Source organism: Leucopleurus acutus (assembly GCF_964270905.1).
Source record: "Leucopleurus acutus genome assembly, chromosome: 4".
Classification (NCBI taxonomy): domain Eukaryota; kingdom Metazoa; phylum Chordata; class Mammalia; order Artiodactyla; family Delphinidae; genus Leucopleurus; species Leucopleurus acutus.
The window spans coordinates 35,897,400-35,914,055 of record NC_139146.1 but is presented as its reverse complement, the minus strand read 5'-3'; the positions used below and the strand labels follow the sequence as shown (position 1 = coordinate 35,914,055).

The following is a 16,656-nucleotide window of genomic DNA, read 5'->3' as shown; positions in this document are numbered from 1 at the left end:
GAAAGAAAATATCAACAAACTTGAAAATACATCAATAGAGATTAATCAATCTGAAGAACAACAAGAAAAAAGGAATGAAGAAAAACATAAACAGAGCCTCAGATAGCAATGGAATACCATCAAGAGTATTAACATATGCATAAGGGGAGTCCCAGGAGGAGAAGAGAGATAAAGGGGGAGAAAATATTTGAAAATATAATGTCCAAATTTCCAAATTTAATGAAACCAGAGACAGCCAAAGACAAAGCAAAAATCTTGCGAGTGGCAAGAGAAATGACTTATTACATATGGGGACAATAATACAATTAATAGCAACATTTTCATCAGGAAAAACAGAGGCCAGAAGGCAGTAAAGTGGCATTTCAGAAGTACAGAAAAAAAAAAACTGTCAATCAAGAATCCTATACCCAGTAAAACCATCCTTCAAAATGAAGCTTAAATAAAGACATTCTCAGACAAATAAATAAATAAAGAAAGAAAATTCATCTTTGCTGAAGAAATACTAAAGAAAATCTTTAAGTTGAAAGGAAATGACACAAGGTAATTTGAACCAATAAGAAAGAATAAAGGGCACTGAAAATGATAAATAAATGTCTAAGTATAAAAGATTGTGTATATGTTTTTCTCATTTCATCTCAATTTTTTTTAAAAAAGCTGAAGATTTTTAAAAGCAATAAGAATAACAAAATATTGTTGAGTTTATAGTATATAGAGGTATATTGGCTCAAAGCTGCTATATAATACCAAATTATGTCAATATTAAACTGAAGTAGACTGTAAAAAGTTGAAGGTGATTATGGTAATTCCTAGAGAAACCATTCACACTAAAGCCTCTAAAATACAGCTAAAATATTAACAGAGAAATTAAAATAATACACTAAAAATACTTGGTTAAAACAAAAGAAGCAGTAGAATAAGAAGAGAAAAATAAAAAGATATGACAAATAAGAAATAATGCAATGGTAGACATAAGTCTAACCATATCAGTAATTATGTTAAATGTGAATGGACTAAAATCAAAAGGCAAAGATTGTCATAGTGGATTAAAAAAATATCCAACGATATGGCGTCTATAAGAAACACACTTCAGGTGAAATGAACAAGCTAAAAATAAAAGGATAAAATATATATATCATGCAAATGGTAATCATGAATCAAAGAGGTAAACACAAGGGGATTACAACATGTCTTAAAGTGAATAAAAATGAAAACAGAATATATCAATGTTAAAGGAATGCGATGTGTGTAGAGGGAAATTTATAGGTTTAAAAATATATTAGAAGGAAATAAATAATCTAAAATTGACAATCACAACATCTATCTTAGAAAGTTAGAAAAAGATAAGAAAGCCAAATCAAAAGTAAGCAGGATGTATGAAATTAAAAAGATTGGAGTAGAAAATAATAAAATAGAAAATAGTAAAACACTAAAGAAAATCAATGAAACAAAAAATTGATTATTTGAGAAAGTCAACAAAATGGATAAATTTTTAGCTAGAGTGACCAAGAAAAGTGAGAGAAGACACAAACCACCAAAATCAGAAATGAAAGAGGAAACATCACTATAGACCCTACAGAAATTAAAAGAATGTTAAGGAAATATTATAAACAACTTCAAGCTAAAAAATTAGACAACTTAGATGAAATAAACAAACTCCTAGAAAGACATAAATTAACAAAACTGATTCAAGAAGGAAGGAAAAATCCAAATAGACCAATATCAAATGTTTGCTATTTAAAAAATAAGAGTGCTGTATACAGAACAAGTTTAGTTACTATGTTACTGGGAAGAGGGAGTAAAATAAGATGGAATTCAGTTGATTTAAGATACAAAGATTCTTTGATTTTATGGTGTCCACCCAGATTATATCTGAGGTGATAGAGAAATTTGGGCTGTAAGGTTACTCATGAAATTGCAGCTCAATTCCTGAAAGAGGAAATAAAGGGGGTATAGTACAGGAATGATCTTCTAGGAGATGGATCAAAATTTTTTTTCAGTAAAGGATCAGACAGTAAATATTTTCGGCATTGTGAGTCATATGGCCTCTGTTACAAATACCCAACTTTGCCATTTTAGCACAATAGAACTTTATAAAACAAGTAGGGGACTGGATTTGGTCTATGGGCTGTAGTTTCCCAGCTCCCATTTTAACAGCTGAAATAAAAAATTACACCTGGATGTAAGTGAAGAGGAGACTGCTTCAGGCAGAAAATTACTGTAAGGGACCTATGATGATTTCTTGGGTTCTATTTTTCCTAACATCTTTCTTCCAGCAATGCTACAAAATTTTTCTCTGCCTCATATATTTTTTCCTAAAGTTAGTAATATTTCATGAAATTTTACTAACCAGATATTTATTAGCATAAATAAGCACATTGTTTGAAATTAATCTTTTTGCTGTCTTGCCCAACACCAACCTGAGAGCTGATAAACTAAATGAATGAGAGTTTTGATTAAGTGAAGGAAGAAAAGGACATAAGAACAAAACCAAGCTAGTTCAAGATGGCAGACAGGGCATATAAAGCTTAACTGAAATAAAAGTATAGAAATATAAAAAGGAAAAAACATATCACCATGAAGAGAATTAGGGGAGAAGAGATAGTTGTTGTCACACACTTCTGGGAGGTGAAAGCAGATAGGACCAGGTTGAAGGATGGAAACAGGTAGAGAAAGCTGCAGCCTTAAATATGCGAGGTACCTACAAAAGAAATCCATTTGACGATAGAAACTGGAGGAAAATCTGAGCTTAGAAATAGTATACAGCTAAAGGAAGGAGTGAGAAAAGGGGCCTAAAAAAGGGAAATTAATCAAGGGTTTGTACATGGTACAACAGCATCAGTCAGCAGCTCTACTCCTCTCTCCATTCCTGTGCTTAGAAACTGCTAACATTTATCATACTTTTAGTCATTGAATGGATTACCTAAGGGACAGCTAAAGCTTTAAGAGTGATTGTTGGAGTTCCAGAGTGAAAACAACTCATTCTGGCATGTGAAAAGCCCACAACTTCATAGTCAGCTCTATGTCCATTCACCACAAACTAAAGCCCATCAGTCAATAAAGCTTTGTCCTGCCCTGTCCCAGGCAGAAGATGGTCTCAGAGGGGGGACCTGACAACAGGTCCTACCTTCACAACAGCATAGTATATCTGCATAAGCTATTGAGACCTTCCTTCTTAAGTATCAGACAACTGAGGATCATTAACATAAAACAAAACCCAGCAGCAAGAAAAGGAAAAGTCAAGCAAAACAAACTGAAAAACTTTCCTCAGAAGAAACCAATAATTTAGGGACCAGAATGAAATAAAACAAAAATTTTAAATTATATTCTCAGAGATCTGAGAATTTACATAAAATAAGAATAGAATACCATATGAAAGGAACAATTAGAGAACAAAAAAGCGTTCTTGGAGATAAAATAAATATGATTGCTGAAATGAAAAACTGGAAAAATGAAAAACTGAAAATGAAGTAAAGAAATCTCCTAGAACAGAAAGCAGCATAAAGTGGTGGTAAATATGAGATAAAAACCAATCCAGGTCATCCAATATCTGACCAGAAAAGAGAATAAAGAAAAAAAAAGGAGGGGAGGGGGGAAATTATCAAGGAAATAATATGCAACTTTCTTAGTGTTCAGGTTGAAAAGGTCAACTAAATGCTCAATACAAAGCATGAAAAAAAGATCCATACCTACACTTATCACTGTAAAATGTTGCAAAAGCAAAGACATAGAGAAGATGCTAAAATCTTCTAGATACCTTGAAAAAAGCCATTTCCAAATGAATCATAAACAGATTTATATACTATTTCTTAGCAGCAACTCTAGATACTAGAAGACAGCAGATAAACCCTTCCAAAATTCTATGAAAAATTATTTCTAATCTAGAATTATATACCCAACTTATCAAATGTGAGAGCAGAATAAAAACATTTTCATATATGTGAGGTCTCTGAAAGTTTAGCTGTCATGTATCCTTTTTTTTTGGCACTTACTTGAGGATGTATGCTAGCAAAACCAGGAGGAAACCAGGAAAGATGAAGGATTTTAATCTTGGAAACAGTAGATCCAAACCAAGAGGGCATTGAAAGGAAGCTCTAGGATGACAGTCTTCCACAGACCTAGAAAACAGCCACATAGGTGGAAGCAGAAAAGGATGTCTCTGGGAGGAAAGTCTCCAGGAATAAAGAGGACTTCTTAAAGTTTATAAAACTATGAAGACAGTAAAAAAAAAAAAAAAAAAAATCAGTGATTGCCAGGGGATTCCAGGAGGAGGGAGGAATGAATAGCTAGAGCACAGGAAATTTTTAGGGCACTGAAACTATTCTGTATGATACTGTAATGGTGGATGCATATCATTATAAATATGTCAAAACCCGCAGAACACAAAGAGTGAACGCTAATGTAATTTATGGACTTTAATAATAATGTATAATATTGGTTTATCAATTGTAACAAATATACCACACTAATGTAAGGTGTTAGTGATAGGGGAGACTGTATGTGTGTATGAGGGGGTAAAGGGTTAAATGGAAACTCTCTGTACTTACCACTCATATTTTAGGTAAATCTAAAAAAATTGCTTTAAAATGCTATTAATTTAAAAAGAAAAAACCTATGAAACAATATGAAATGGTGTGACATATGTATAATTGAAGTCCCAGAAGAAGAGGAGAGAGAGAATGGAGCAGTATAAATATTTGAAGAGAAGATGACTTTTCAAAATTGATGAAAGACAATACACAGGTCCAAAAAGTCTAGTGAAGCCCAAGCAGGATAAATACAAGGAACAGTATGCCTAGTCACATTATAATTAAACTGTAGAAATCAAAGATGAAAAGAAAAAGTTTAAATCATCCAGAAAATATAGTCAAATTACATTTAGAGGGACAACAATAAGAATTATGCTGGCTTGGCATTGGAAATAAAGGAAGACAAAAGAGAATGAAAGAACAGCTTTAAAGGGCTTAAAGGAAACAGGGCCTGTGAACTTGAAGTCTATACCCAACAAAAAATATACTTCAAAAATAAAGGTCAGAAAGAAGAACAAAGGAGGTGTCATGTGTGCTGATTTCAAACTATATTACAAAGTTATTGTAATCAAATAGTATGGTATTAGCATAAAAACAGACACATAGATCACTGGGTCATTTGTTATTCTGGAGTCCAGAAATAAACTGATATATGGTCAACTAATTTATGACAAAGGAGCCAAGAATATACAATGGGGAAAGGACAATCTTTTCAATAAATGGTATTTGGAAAATTGAACAGTCACATGCAAAAGAAGGAAGCTGGACCTCTATCTACACTATACATAAAAATTAACTCAAAATGGATTAAAGACTTGAAGATAAGAACTGAAATCATAAAACTTTTGGAAGAAAACATAGGTATTAAGTGTTGATATTGGTGATGAATTTTTGGATTTGACACCAAAAGCAAAGGCAGCAAAAGTAAAAAAAAAAAGGGCGGGTGGTGGGGAGTGGACTACATCAAACTAAAAAGCTTCTGCACACCAAAGGAAACCATCAACAAAGTGAAAAGGCGACCTACCAAATGGAAAATATTTGCATACCATATATATGATAAGTGGTTAGTGTTCATAATATACAATGAACTCATACAACTCAATAGCAAAAAAAACCCCAAACAATTCGATTAAAAATTGGGCAGAGGATCCGAATAGGCATTTTTCCAAAGAAGACATACAGATGGCAAACAGGTACACGAAAAGATGCTCAGCATCACTAATCATCAGGGAAATGCAAATCAAAACCCCAATGAGGGGCTTCCCTGGTGGTTCAGTGGTTGAGAGTCCGCCTGCCAATGCAGGGGACATGGGTTTGTGCCCCGGTCCGGGAAGATCCCACATGCCGCGAAGCGGCTAGGCTCGTGAGCCATGGCTGCTGAGCCTGCGCGTCCGGAGCCTGTGCTCCTCAACGGGAGAGGCCACAAGAGTGAGAGGCCCACGGACCGCAAAAAAAAAACAACAACAACAACAAAAAAAACAAAACCAATGAGATAACACCTCACACCTGTTAGAAAGGCTATAGTCAAAAAGACCACAAGTAATAAATGTTGGCAAGGATGTGGAGAAAAAGGAACCCTCATGCACTGTCAGTGGGAATGTATATTGATGTAGCCACTATGGAAAACAGAATGGAGGTTCCTTAAAAATTAAAACTAGAACTACCATATGATCCAGTAATTCTACTTCTGGGTATTTTTCCAAAGAAAACACTAATTCAAAAAGATGTAAGCATCCCCCTGTCCATAGCAACATTATTTACAACAGCCAAGATATGGAAACACCTTAAATGTTCATCAATGAATAAATGGATTAAAAATGGTAGATACATATACATATATATATAGTACTATATATAGTATATATATGTATATATAATGAAATATTATTCAGCCACAAAAAAGGAGGAAAATCTTGACATTTGCTACAACATAGATGGACTGACCTTGAGGGCACTATGCTAAGAGAAATAAGTCAGACAGAGAAAGACAAATACCATATAATCTCTCTTATATGTGGAATTAAAAAAAAAATCAAGTTCATGGATGTAGAGAACAGACTGACGGTTGCCAGAGGCAGAGGGTAAGAGGGTGGGTAAATGGGTGAAGGGGTCAAAAGGTTCAAACTTGCAGTTACAAAATAAGTCATGAGGAAGTAATGTACAGCATGGTGACTATAGTTAGGAACACTGTATTGTATATTTGAAAGTTGCTAAGAGTAGATCTTAAAAGCTCTCATCACACAAAAAATTTTTAACCATGAATGATCGACTTATTGTGGTGATCATTTTGCAATATTTACAAATATCAAATCATTATGTTATGCACCTGAAACTGTTATATGTCAAATGTACTTCAATTTTTAAGAAGGCCAAATTAGACATTTTCAGACAAATAAAAGCTGAGAGAATTAATTACTAGCACAATTACACAACAAGAAACATTAAAGGAAGTTTTTTAGGCTGAAGGGAAAGAATCCCACATGGAAGTCCAGATTGCCAGAAAGAAATGTAGAGAACTAGAGAATGCAAACATGTGAACAAATATAAGGGAATTTTTTTAAAACTTAAAACAAAGACTTTTGTTTTTTTAAAGCAAAAATAATAAGAATGTAGAAGTAAAATATATGATAAATCTAGCACAAGGGCAGAAGAGGGATAAAGAAAGTCATACTGTTGCAAGACCTTTCTATGTTATCTTGATGTGAGCAATGGTTTTCGACAAATGTATACATTTGTCTACATTCATTGAGCTGTGTACACTTAAGATCTTTGTACTTTGTGGTATGTTGACTATAATTCAATAAAGTACTATTAACAACAAAAATTTTAGGAGATGATGGAGAGTTTGGGAAAAAAACAGGAGTATGATACAACCAACAGTGTAAGCACCCCCTGCCCCCCAATTTTGGCAGTTATGGACAAAGCTGCTATAAACATTTGTGTGCAGGTTTTTGTGGGCATAAATTTTTAGCCCATTTGTGTAAATAATATCAAGGAGAGTGACTACTGAATCATATGGTTAGAGTATATTTAGTTTTGTAAGAAACTGCCAAACTGTCTTCCAAATTGGCTGTACTATTTTGTATTCTTAGCAGCAATGAATGAGAGTTCCTGTTGCTCCAAATCTTCACCAGCATCTGGTGTCAGTGTTTGGGACTTCTGGCCATTCTAATGGATATGCAGTGGTACTTTGTTGTTTTAATTTGCAATTCCCTAATGACATATGATGTTGAGAACATTTTTATATGCTTATTTGCCATCTGTATATTTTCTTCAGTGAAGTGCCTTTTAAGGTCTTTTGCCCATTTTTAATCAGGTTGTCTGTTTTCTTATTGTTGAGTTCTAAAAGTTCTTGGTATATTTTGGATAGTTCTTTATCAGTTGTGTGTTTTGTAAATAGTTTCTCCCAGTTTGTGGCTTATGTGCTCATTCTCTTGACATTGTCTTTCACAGAGTGGAAGTTTTTAATGTTAAATAAGTTCAGCTAATCAATTATTTCTTTCATGGATTGTGCCTTCCCTGTTTTGTTTTGTTTTTAAGTAATCACCATAACTAAGGTCATCTAGATTTTCTCCTATGTTAACTTCTATGAGTTTCACAGTTTTGCATTTTACACTTAGGTCTATGTCCCACTTTGAGTTAATTTTTATGAAGGGCATAAGGTCTGATCTAGATTAATTTGTTTTGCATGTGTATATCCAGTAGATCTAGCACCAGACTACCTTTCTTCCATTGGGTTGCCTTTGCTCCTTTGTCAAAGCTCAGCTGACCATGTTTATCTATTTCTGAGCTCTCTATTCTGTTCCATTAATATATTTACATCCTGTTCACCAAATTATACTCTCTTGATTATTGTAGGTTTATAGTAAGTCTTGTAGGGGAGTAGTGTCAGTTCTTCAGTTTTGAATTTTTCTCCTTCAATATTGTGTTAGTTATTCTTGGTCTTTGCAATATCTATATAAACTTTAGAATGAATTTGTCGACACCATGAAACAACATGTGGGGATTTTAATTGGAGTTGCATTGAATCTATAGATCGAGTTGAGATGAACTAATTTCTTGACAATATTGAGTCTTCCATGAACGTGTAAAATCTATACACTTATTTAGTTTTTAAATTTCTTTCTTCAGAATTTTGCAGTTTTCCTCATGTGGATATTGTACATATTTTGTTAGATTTATATGAAGGTATTTCATTTGGGGAGTACTAGTGTAAATGGTGATACGTTTTTCATTTCAAATTCCATTTGTTCATTTTTGGTAAATAGGAAAAAAAACCCTGACTTTTGTATACTAACCTTGTATCCTGCAACCTTATTATACTCACTTTTTAGTTGTTGCAGGAGATTTTTTCCCCTAGATTCTTTAGATTTTCTACATAGACAATCATGTCATGTGTGAACAAAGGCAGTTTTATATCTTCTTTCCCGGTCTGTATGCCTTTTATACCCTTTTCTTGTCTTACTATATTAGCTAGGACTTCCAGTACAATATTGAAAAGGAGCGGCGAGAGAGGGCATCATGTTCTTGTCCCTGATCTTACTGGGAAAGCTATTCCCTCACAATTAAGTATGATGGCAGCTATAGATTTTTAATTGATGTTCTTTGTCAAGTTGACAAAGAACTTGTAATTTGCTGAAGTTTTTATCATGAATGAGTATTGGATTTTGTCAAATGCTTTTCCTGCATCTGTTGATATAATCATGTGATTTTTCTTCTTTAGTTTGTTGATGTGATGGAATACATTAATTCATTTTCAAATGTGAGCCAACCTTGCATATCAAGGATAAATCCCACAAGGTTGTAAAGTATACTTCTTTTTATATGTTGTTGAGTTCTATTTGCTAATATAGAGAATTACAACAAATTGAGAATTTCTGCATCTATGTTCATCAGAGATATTGGTTCGTTTTCCCCTTCTAATGTCTTTAGTTTTGGTATGAAAGTAATACTAGACTCATAAAATGAGTTGGCAGGCTTCCCTCTGCTTCTATCTTCTGGAAGAGATTGTAGAAAATTGGTATAATTTCTTTCTTAAATAGTTAGTAGAATTCACAAGTGAAATCATCTGAGTCTGATACTTTCTGTTTTGGGAGGTTATTAATGGTTGATTCAATTTCTTTTACTGGTATAGTCTTATTCAGGTTATCTATTTCTTCTTGCATTTTGGTAGATTGGGTCTTTCAAGGAATTGGTCCACTTCTTCTAAACTATCAGATTTGTGGACATAGAGTTGTTTATGATGTTCCTTTATTATCATTTTAATGCCCATGGAATCTGTAGTGATGTTCCCGCTCTCATTTCTGATATGTGATTTATGTTTTCTTTTTTCTTAGTTAGCCTAGCTGGAGGCAATCAATTTTACTGATCTTTTCAAAGAACAAGCCTTTGGTTTCATTGATTTTCTCTATTTCTTGTTTTCAATTTTATTGATATCTGCTCTAATTTTTATTATTTCTTTTCCTTTGCTTACTTTGAATTTATTTTGCTTCTTTTTCTAGTTTCCTAAGGTGGAAGCTTGGATAACTGACTTTATACCTTTCTTCTTTTCTAATATATGCATTCAATGCTATAATTTTCCCTCTAAGTGCTGCTTTCAGTGCACCTCACAAACTTTGATAGCTTGTATTTTCATTTGATTCAAAATATTTTAAAATGTCTCTTGAGGTTTCTTTTTTGACCCATGTGTATTTACAAGTATATTGTTTAATCTCCAAGTATTCTGGGATTTTCTAGCTGCCTTTCTGTTAATAAATCATACTTTTAAGTCCATTGTGGTCTGAAAGTTTATGTTGACAAATCCCCAAGCTCAGATTCTTTCCTCAGTGCATAGTCTCCTAATGAACCCATTGAAGGCATTCATTTCTGTTACAGTGTTTTTGATTTCTAGAGTTTCCATCTCTCTGTTTACATTACCCATCTGTTCTTACATGTTGTCTACCTTTCCACTGGAGTCTTTAGTATATTAGAGCTGTTTTAAATTCATGGTCTCATAATTCCAACTCCCTTGCCATATCTGGGTCTGGTTCTGATGCTTTCTCTGTCTCTTCAAAACGTGTTTTGTGCCTTTTAATACATTTTATATATTTTTGTTTAAAGGGGAACATGATGTGCTGGTAAAAGGACCTATGGTAATGTGACGGTAAGTTGTAGGGGAAGAAGAAGAGTTCTATAGTCCTATGATTAGGCCTCAGTCTTTTAGTGAGCCTGTATGTAAATTTCACAAGTTCTTTTCAGGGTTTTTTTTCTTTTTTCACCCCCTTAGGTTGTACGGTATGGCTAGAGAGGGCTGGAGTTGGGTATTTCTCTTCTCCTTAGTTGGTTAGGCTAATAAAGTCCCCACAGGTTATACTCTGATATTACAGTTTCTCTTGAAGGCAGGTTTTATTAAGAACAGGATCTCTGTTGTATTTCACAGTGGTTACCGTTTCTCTCTCCCTGACAGATGGCTCTTGGAGGTACAACTCACAAAAGGATGTCCCCCAACACCATGACTGGGCTCCTACTATAGTTTTTAACTCTCAGACTTGCCCACACTGAGCTTCCAGCTAATTGACAAATTTCCTACCCTCACTATTGGTTCCCGCAGAGGTTTCTGCTCTAACTTATGATTCTCTGTATCAACCTGTCTCTAATTTGGGGGGCAGTAATTTGCCCTGTGACCTCACTTCTTTGATGGAACTAAGAAGAGTTGATGATTTTTCAGTTTGTTCAGCTCTTTATTTGTTGCAAGGATGGAGTGATGATGCTGGATCAGAAACTGGAATTGTCTGGGATATTATTTTTGAGCTCTAAACTACCAAGACGGCTTACTTTATGAAACTAGTGGTAAGATTTTAATGGAGAAATTTGGTTCCAAGATTATTTGAAAATCATAGTTGGATGTATAATAAAGCTACCCTTTCATTTATTTAAAGGAAAAATAATGGAAATAAGTTAGTACCTTTATTCAAAGTAAACTAAAAAGAAACAAAAAGGAGCAATAGCCTAAAACCTAAACTTATTGCCCTAGAGTATCCATTTCTTTGTGATTAGGGAAGCCAACCTCCAAGTAAGATATAAACAGTGTGATTAAAAGTGATGAGACTGATTTCTACACGTGGTTGAAAGTTTAGATTTCTTATTTAATTTAACCTGTGTGCACTGCAGGATTGCTGAATTAAACATGACTTGTTGACAAACCGCAGCTCTATTTCTTTCTATTATCCAGAGTATACACTCTTTTAAGAGTTTGTTTAGTTTGAAAATAGGGTGTGTATGTGAGAGGGAGAGAGAGAGACAGATTGAAAAAGAGAGTACAAGAATATAGACCCCCAAGATAGAAACATGAAGCTCCTTTTTCCTATGAATTTCTCTAAATTTGCAAAATCAAAAATGAAGGAAAACAAAGGGGGAAACCAGTTATAAGTATCAAAGTTTGTTGTTATAAAACTCCTCAACTAGTTCCTGAGCAAACCACAGTCCTCAACCTCAATGGATAATCTTTGGTGACCAATACATTTCCCTCTCTTCCACATGCACCGGCCCTACTTCTAACAACTGCTGTATAGAAACTGCCCCCTAAATAAAGTCATGGGGATGTGTATGTGAGACCTATGTGCAGAAAGGAGTCCAGTCACTTACATTGGCAGATGTTCAAGTTTACTTTAGATTCAGGGCCTTAAGAATACTGATTTTAATTAAAAAGCAACTTTTCCTAAATGAATTTACTACATCAATTAATAAAATTTTCAGTTTAAAGTTAGCAAGCAGCAAAGAAAAACAATGTAAACTTCAAATACTAATCCTTCATCATATTTTAATCTAATTTTTGTTTTCTGTGAGATCTGTACTTCTAGACGTCAAACGCTCTCTTGTTCTCTCTCAAGTTTAATCATATAGAAATCTAGGGAAAAAAACCTTCTATAAATATTTGGTGACAATGAGATGCTTTAAAATTTTAGTGGGAAAGCAAGTTCTACACAACTCCTTAAGACAGCATAAAATTTGGGGCTTAATTTAAATAAGAACCTTAATATTGGCAGAAATATAATGTTCCTTCTAGCTACTTAAAACTAAATGTCAAAAGTAGGTTTTAAATAAAAATCTTTCTATCACTTCTGTTTCTAATTTCCAAAATTTAACATAAAAAGTCATGAAAAACATTAAAATATAGATCTGTTAAGCAATTATTATTTTTGACAGATTTAAGGAACTATTTCTTCTTTGTCCACATATTGCTTGTAAACAGGGCTGCTCATCTGATCTGGAGTGTATAGATTAAGCAGTGTCTTTGTTGGCTTGTATTTTAATACTTATCAAATATATTTCTCATTTTCTATCCATTTACATATCTTATTTCACATACCATTTGTAATAGTTTCATTCAGTGTTCCTTGTGGAGGACAAGAACACTTCTTTTCCATCTGTGGTTTTGTTTCCTCTGTTTTTGACAAGACAGTTTCCTTAGTTTCTTCATGTTCATTAGTATCACTAGCTTTGAGGATCTGAAGTAAAAACAAGAAAGTCTTTTAAGAAATATACTTGTACAATTTTATGAATGTAAGAGACAACCAAATTTCATAATTAAATTCATATTATTACTGTGAACATGGAGAATTATACATACAAAATAATATTCATGCTCTATATCAATAGGTATTTGGGGAGGTAACAACAGTGTATTTTGTAGGGCACCTTGATTTAGCCTTTTGTAGACCTGCCTCCCTGCCATATTCATTTGTGATTTATGTATACTGAATAAGTACACCTATAGTGCAGGCAGAATAATTAAAACTGTCCCTACTTAGTCTAACTCCCAAACATCATTCAGCAAAACTTTTGTAGAATTAAAATGCAACTAAATTGGAAAGGAGGTGAAATATAATTTAACTTGGATTCATTTCATTTGAAAAATTATATAACAAAGAAAAATGAGAAGAAAACAGATCAAGCTTTCAGAAATTCAATGTTCATGCTTTTTCCACTACTATTTATAGATAACATATTTAGATGGTTTATGGGTATACCTCAATCTTCCAGTATTTAATGGTAATTAGTCTAATAATGAAACTGCTGATTTAGGAGGGAAAAAGACACCTTTAGTTTGTGAGAATATTGAAAGGCTTCTCCCAAGGTAAAAACCAAACCAAAACAAAAGATTAAAAAGAAACAGAACAGAATAGTTAACCATGGAATAGCGATATTCAAACATCCTTGCTGTTATCATGATGCATGTGTGTGTGCGTATGCATGTACGTGTGTGGACATGCAGGCCAACGCTTTGAGTGTATTGATAATATTTTTGAGTGCAGTGGAGAGAGAACATCACACTGTCACAAGAAATGGTAACAAAGGCTAGAGAGCTTGGACAGAATAAGGAAAGGAAGAGGAAGCATTTAATGACTAGGGAGACAGAGGCACCATAGCAGCTGGTGTAAACGAATTATGTAGCTCTTTAAAATCAAAGTTCTTTAAACCGGATCATGATTAATCTGTTGGAGTTCTGATATAGAGACCTTTTTCTGGAAAGTCTGTCACTATACAAAAGGTTCAGGGTAAAGACACAAAGGTGAGTTTTGATTAGGGTGGGTGAAAGGTCATATACAATAAAACCATATTATTTTAAGTTTTATTATTTCAGAATTTATAATAAATTTACATAGAGTAAGATGAAGTCTTTACAGATAAAGTAATTAGGATCAATGGTGAATATTTTAAACATTTTTTAAAAAGGACTTTTTTGGCCCTTAAGAACTGTAGAAACCTCTATTTAAAAAATAAACAATTTAGGGGCCTCCCTGGTGGCACAGTGGTTGGAAGTCCGTCTGCCGATGCAGGAGGTGCGGGTTCGTACCCGGGTCCGGGAGGATCCCGCATGCCGCGGAGCGGCTGGTCCCGTGAGCCGTGGCCGCTGGGCCTGCTTGTCCGGAGCCTGTGCTCCGCAGCGGGAGAGGCCACGGCATTGGGAGGCCCGTGTACCGCAAAAAAAAAGAGAAAAAAATAATAAAAATAAACAATTTATAATTCTAATTATGAGCAATTAATATTTAGTAAAACTAGGTCAACAAAAGGTCTAATGACTTACTCTACATACTTGCAAAAATAAAAACCTGGGTCTCCTTCGAATGTACAGCACATTTTAATTAATTTAGATCTTTCTTTACCTCTTTTACTCTAAACTACTAACTTTATTCTGGACATGGCAAGAAATAGTAAGCCAAATTTTCATTATTCCTAAAATCTGCCTCTTTGGTTCCAAAATAATCTATAGTCACCCCTTCCATGTTTTCATTCCTTTTGCCCATTTCTTGGGACATATTAAAACTAGCTATTTTAAAATGATCACTTCTTTTTTTTTTTTTTTTTAGCCTGAATCATTTATTTTTTAAATACCCAGGTAACACATGATCATGCTAGAAAAACAAAAAATATAGATAAGCAGAAAAAAATAAAGTCATTCCAAATCCCACTATTCAGAGTTAACCATTGCTAACATATTGATATATATTTATCTAGAAATGTGTGCATGTATGTAAAAGAGGGAGGGAGACTGAGAAAGGGAGAGAGAGTATGTGTGTTATTTATTAATAAAAATGTAAATATACTAGTGTTCCATAATCTGCTTTTTTACTTAACAATATGTCATGGATATCTTTCACATTCAATAAGTATAGGGCTATGAATTCATTTTCTATGGTTTCATAGTATAAAATGACCACTTCTCACTTTTAAACCAAACATATATAAAAACCTATTAAGTAAACTTCAAAAATAAATTTTAACATCAGATTGTTTTCATGTCATATGTTACAATATAGTTTTAATTTTTTACCTGAGGAGTTGTAGATGGTTGGATGTTTTTATCCTCCAAATGTTCATTTTTTGGATCTGTGGCATACATGCTAATGTTTAAAAGTAATTTGAAAGAAAAAAAGAAAGAAGGACTATAAATCCATCTGAAAACAAACACGGTTAAGTGGGATTAATTTTTAAATAATTTTTTAGCATAAAGTTTCACCACAGTCAAGTCAGATATCTTTATAGTAAAAATAGTCCAAATATTCATTTTAAAGTTATTAACCAAAGTCATGTGCATAAATTTTAAAAATCATTATCACAAAACAATTTAATACTTCTCAGTAGTTCATAATCCTGGGCCGTATATTAAAAGCATATATCAGAAAACTTAGTTCTTTATTTCATGCACTGAAATAATATGTTTGAGCTAATTTCCATCATTGATTTACTCTAGTCAGTCAACTCCTGAATAAGAGACTCCAAAAAAATTTTAAATGAAATGTGATCAACTACATTAAAACCTACATCTTATAAGCATGCTGTCTTTATACATGGTCCATTAGAAAGGTCTGTGGGTTCAACATTAAGCAAAATAAAATAGGTTTTATTTTGAATAAGAATGAACTAGGAAAAAACAGTGAACTAGAACCATATCAAGAGGAGAATTAGTTCTGGAAACATTTATTTTAAAATATCTGTTGTTTCTACCTTCTCTGTGATCTTTGCTGCCTTTGAGTAGAGGGAGAGTATCTTTGCCTTAAAAATATCTTTCAATTCTTGAGTTACTGTTGAAGACAAAAAGATTTCAAGTTTTAATTTTTAAGTACTTGATAATAATGTGCTTCAAGTATCTATATATATTTTTTAGAGGCAAGCAATTTTAATAATGAAAGTTTTTAATGAAAAGGTACATTAACATCTGAGTACCTACCATATGCTGGGTGCTTACATATATTGTCTCACTTTACGAAGTAAAATATTACTGTGTAAAATCCTATAAGGAATCATAACTGAATTTATGATATTAAAACAGAAAATAACAGTTGTTTTTTAAAATTTGATGAAAAAATGAGATCTCTAAGTCCTTTTAAAGTAAAACTCCATGTTAGTTAAAGGGAATATCAGAATTATTAGAATGACTACCTGTTAGCTGTTAGACCAGTAGCTAAGTGTTAGTAAGCCCTATGAACGAGGAATGTGGGTGAATCACGTAAGTTGTTTCAGGTTCTGAAGGGACAGGCTGAGGGTTAGCACCATTAAAAAATCTGAACTCCAGTACACAAGAGTCAGGGCACAAAGTTCACCCACTCAGTAAGTTCTGAATGCCTACTCTTCTGGACTCTGAAGATAA

At 33.4% G+C, this 16,656-nt stretch overlaps 1 protein-coding gene across 1 annotated transcript in view; it reads right to left on the bottom strand.

Moving 5' to 3' along the window:
- The window catches only part of SLC9B1 (solute carrier family 9 member B1), a gene marked incomplete at both ends in the record, with an annotated part of 46,352 nt that extends 30,944 nt beyond the window's left edge, over positions 1-15,408 (bottom strand). The window contains 2 exons of the mRNA XM_082838358.1: positions 12,874-13,012; positions 15,340-15,408. Of these exons, the coding sequence (XP_082694484.1) occupies positions 12,874-13,012; positions 15,340-15,408 (208 nt within the window). The remainder of the gene's footprint in view (positions 1-12,873; positions 13,013-15,339) is intronic.
- Between the last annotated feature and the right edge of the window lie 1,248 nt (positions 15,409-16,656).